Source organism: Vespa mandarinia, chromosome 11 (assembly GCF_050613455.1).
Source record: "Vespa mandarinia isolate Hongniang chromosome 11, ASM5061345v1, whole genome shotgun sequence".
NCBI classification, from domain to species: domain Eukaryota; kingdom Metazoa; phylum Arthropoda; class Insecta; order Hymenoptera; family Vespidae; genus Vespa; species Vespa mandarinia.
In genome coordinates this window covers 6,013,325-6,018,147 of record NC_140820.1, presented here as the reverse complement: position 1 = coordinate 6,018,147, position 4,823 = coordinate 6,013,325, and the positions used below count along the sequence as shown (strand labels likewise).

The 4,823-nt window shown below is 23.1% G+C and overlaps 1 protein-coding gene across 1 annotated transcript; it reads left to right on the top strand.

Annotated features, from left to right (window-relative positions):
- Positions 1-1,155: 1,155 nt before the first annotated feature.
- LOC118441263 (uncharacterized) lies at positions 1,156-4,173 on the top strand. The gene is made up of 9 exons (XM_035865418.2): positions 1,156-1,511; positions 1,645-1,863; positions 2,018-2,099; positions 2,177-2,478; positions 2,670-2,803; positions 2,879-3,076; positions 3,193-3,383; positions 3,492-3,661; positions 3,720-4,173. The coding sequence occupies exons 1-9, from the start codon at positions 1,401-1,403 to the stop codon at positions 3,924-3,926; spliced, it is 1,614 nt and encodes a 537-aa protein (XP_035721311.2). The 5' UTR covers positions 1,156-1,400; the 3' UTR covers positions 3,927-4,173.
- The last annotated feature ends 650 nt before the right edge of the window (positions 4,174-4,823 follow it).

Below are 4,823 nucleotides of genomic sequence, written 5' to 3'. Positions count from 1 at the left end.
GCTCACTGAAAACCAACGTAAAAAGAACCCCTCACGTCCCTTTACCTTCTTTTGCTAGATAGATACCATCAGCATTCTGGGACCGTGAAACTGACATGAACGTTTCTAGCATATTAGTTGCCCCCTTTTTGGACTATTAATTTCTTATTAAAATATTTCATTAAAAAATGAGAAAATCTTTATAAATTTCCAAAAGAATATAAAATAAAAAAATATATTGTTAATTATGTTGTTAAAGATAAGAAATTTCTTCGTCTAGTTTTTCTATGTTCTAATAAAGATAATAGAAACTTCTGCAAAATCAATAACTGCTTGATTCAGGATAACATTATTATATTAAATTTTATTTCGAATAAAAAAGAAATTAAGATTTTCTTATTTTATTATCTCAAATATCTTATGGTTTTTATATAATGATAAATATTTATGTAAAATAAATGACATTTCAAAATACGTTACTGAAGACAAATATTCAAAGAGGACAAATTATTCCGCAAGGTGGTGGCACCTGTCAGATCACTAATCTTTGGGTTGCATATGCTCAGGCGTTTTGCGTTATAAGAACAGTGCAAATAATATAAGAATAATTTATATATACCATGTTACTTTTCTAAATATAATATATTAATTCAATATTAAAAATAATGAAAGATAGTTATTGGTATAATAATGTTTTATAGTTAATGTATAAAAAGAGATTTTAATGTTCACATAAGAACGAATAATTTTCTGATCAGGCATCGATATCTCCATGTGATTATCAAATCAAAAGTCCACGTAAAATATATGTCATTAAATAATTTAATTTAATATTGTGATAAAATACATATGTAATAGTAACTATATAAAATGGACTATAGCAATTAAAAATAATAATTTATTTTAGTCAAAATTGGTATATAAATTTAAACAAAATTAACAAATATAATATGATTATCGATGCTAGATAAATTTATTAAGTTTTTTACGAATATATTTTCTGATACTATTTCTCTAATGCATATAAAAAATAAAAATATGATAATTTACAAAATAATAAATATTCAATGCTAAATGTTATTATATAGAGGTAAAATGATATACCGTACAATTTGACATTTATGTCAAACGATTAATCGATTACAAAGAATATGCAATAATCGATTATATATCATGGCGGTGTGTATTTGAAGGTTTCATAACCTCTTTTTAAGGATTGTAGGAAATTTAAGATTGAAAACAAATGTTTTTGATCTGTATTAATGTTTTATTTGCAACGTTATAATAGTTAACTCTAATCTAGAAATATTATAATATAATATTCTCTTTTTCTCTTATACAGAATTTATTTTAAACGTAGCATATATTTATAATATTAAAAAAATATTCATGTAATCTTTATTAAGATCTTTTATATAAGGATGTCTGTAAATATACGGTGTCGATTATGCGGTGTAAAATGTCAGGAATATTTAAATATATCTGATAAAGAAGAAATCTATGTTAAAATATCTTGTTGTTTACAAATTACGGTATGTTTATATTTCAATCTGATTTATGTTTTAACTTATAATCCAATGTTTTTAAGTTTGATATGTATTAAAACAAAAAGATGTTATATTTGTTTAATACAATAATCACTATTTTTTTGTTTATAAATTTCAGATTTCGAAAGAAGATGTTCTTCCTAAAATTATTTGTTGTGCTTGTAGTTCTAATTTAGAATTGTCATACGATTTCTTTACAAAATCTCAGATGGCTCAATTGTTTCTTAATGAACTTTATGGATCAATAACTAATGAAAAACAAACTACCATTGAACATACTGATAATGAAACTCAAAATCTCAAAACAATCACTAAGGAATCTATAGACTGTAACAAGGTGGTAGAAATATTCTATTATCCTATATTTATATTTAATCTTTAATGATTGGAAGATAATGGATATCATATTTATAGAGAGATTTAACCATTAAGGGTTAATATATAAAATTTATAATTTTCATATATTGTACATATAAATATGTGTTTCACAGGAATTATTGATTCATGATGACAAATCTAATGTAAATGAAAAAACTAAGGAACATGACACAAAAGATCAACTGTCTACTTTGCGTAAGATTTATTTTCGTATAATACTAATATGTAATTTATATTACTTCTTGGAATGCTATATCTGTGCTTCATTTTAGACTCTAATCCAAAAAAAAAGAAATGTGAAAAATTAGTGGTAAGGCAAAAAAAAATAGACGAATTAGTACAGATAACAGAAACTCAAGAAGAAAATACTATTATTACTCCTAATATAGAGAAAAATACCAGAGAAAATAAATTAAAAATAAGGAAATTTAATGAAGTTAATAAAGCAGCAACAACTTCTACTGATAAATTAACATATACAACTTCTGTGTACAACTTTTGCCTCCCTGATGTAATTCAAGAATATCAATGGACATGTGCAATATGTGAGGATTTTAATGTTAATAACTTTCCGGTTTGTATATTTATTAAAATAGAAAAGAAATTTAAATTGATTCATTAATAATAAAGAAAGTTAAACTAATCAAATTAAATGGATTATTGTAGAAAGTACATTCCAAAAAAAATTTTTTTTTATGAACTTGTTTTTTTTTTGTAATTTTCTTTTTCTCTCAATTAATTTATTTTTTATGTATTATTTTGTAGGAATTATATCAACATTACAAAGCATTGCATAATCGAGAGCCTTCTTTTAAATGTAATATATGTGATAAAGTCTATGAAGTATATGCAAGCTTTATAAAACATTTAAAACTACATCGGGATTTTAATCAATATAAGTAAATACCAATAATATATTACAAAATTGTATTAAAAAATTAGTTTATATTAATTATTTATAATAATGATTTTAGATGCACTACTTGTAATAAAACATTTTCACAAAAGGGAATATTACTTTCTCATCAGACCGTACATTCCAACGAAAGGCCTCATACATGTTGCAAATGTGGAAAATCATTTAAGAAATATAGCTCATTACAAACACATAATAAATTACATCTCCCCGATGACATGAAGGAGAAATTTATATGTGAATTTTGTAAAAAGCAGTGAGTATATAAACAGTGTTATGTTTCTAATTTATAAATGTGCGATATTTTATTTGAGTTTTAGAATTATCATTTAAGGAGATATGTAAAAATATTAAATTTTATTATAATATTAGGTTTTCTACTAAACACACCTTAATAATGCACCGTAGACTTCATACTGGAGAACGTAATTTTATGTGTGATATTTGTGGTAAATCTTTTACTACAAAAGGTTCTTTGGTATATCATATCGCAGGTCATGCAGAAGATAAAAATTTTAAATGTAAAGAATGTAATAAGTGTTTTAAAACAGCCAGAGTTTTAAGTAAGAATACAATAGATATAATTTTAATATATATATATACATATATATATATATATATATATATTTCAAGTAATGGAAGATTTACTTTTTTGGAAAATATAATTTTAGATAACCATGTGATATTACATTCTGCAATAAAACCATATCAGTGTGATGTTTGTGGTAAGCAATTTCATGTACGTCGTCGCTTACAAGATCATCATAGAATTCATACAGGAGATATGCCATATAAATGTGAATTTTGTGAGAAATCTTTCCGGTTTTCTGGAATTTTGACAGTAAGTAAAAGAGAGATGAATTTTTTATAATTAAAATTAAAATACTTATTTTTGTTAGATACATAGGAGACAACATACAGGTGAAAGACCATATATTTGTACAGACTGTTTACGTTCTTTCACTAATTGGTCTAATTACAATAAACACATGAAGCGTATACATCATACTGGTGCTACTAATTCGGAAAAAAATAATAAAAACAAGAAAAAGGCAAATGGTATTGAAATTAAAGCAGCTAACACAGAAAGTAATATTAATAAATGAGTTATAAAGATGTTTATTATTTTTGAATTATTATTAACTTTTATCGTTTTTAAAACGATTCTCATTTTATCAATTTCATATTAGCGTAATGTTATTTTCTATTTTCAAGAATAGATTATGGAATTAAAAGAAAAGTATATTAAATTTGTTTTCAAGTTTATTAATAAAAATACATTTGCAATTTATTTACATAAAGATTTTATCGGAAAAAATCATTAAGCGATGCAAAAAACTGATATGCTTTTAAAGAAAAACAAAAAGCAATTTTCGTATTTTAATTTCATAGAATGTTAACATTGTTATTAATATCCAATATTTACTTTGTAAAAAGCTAAATCAAAGATTAGATAATATTTTATTTTATAAAAAATTTGTTGTTTAAGAAAATCATCACTATCCAATGAAAAATAACGCAATAAGTGTAGCTTTATATAATTTTTAAATGGTCTTATTTAATTAAATTGATAGGTAGATGAATTTTTTATATAAAGTAAAAAATGACTTTTGTAGCTACATTACATGAAATCTATTATGAAATTTTTACATCATCATCTAATAACAAGCATATTTATGGAACCAACTACTAATACTGTGTTAGAAATTTTTTATACTATAATATAATATTTTATATTATATTAAACTAATGTTTTTGCGATACTCTTATTTTGATATATCTAACATTTTTTATTCCTGTTTGCAAGAATTGTTTTCTTTATAAATTTATGTGTTTGTACAAAACTGTGTATATATAAAAATGTGATGTTTTCTACATCTTGTTATATTATTTTCATTTATCATGAATTCAACATATTGATAAATTCGTTTATAAAACTAATAAAGTAAATTAGATTAAATTAGATTATTTTTCATATCTTTAGTATCCTTCATGTTAAATAT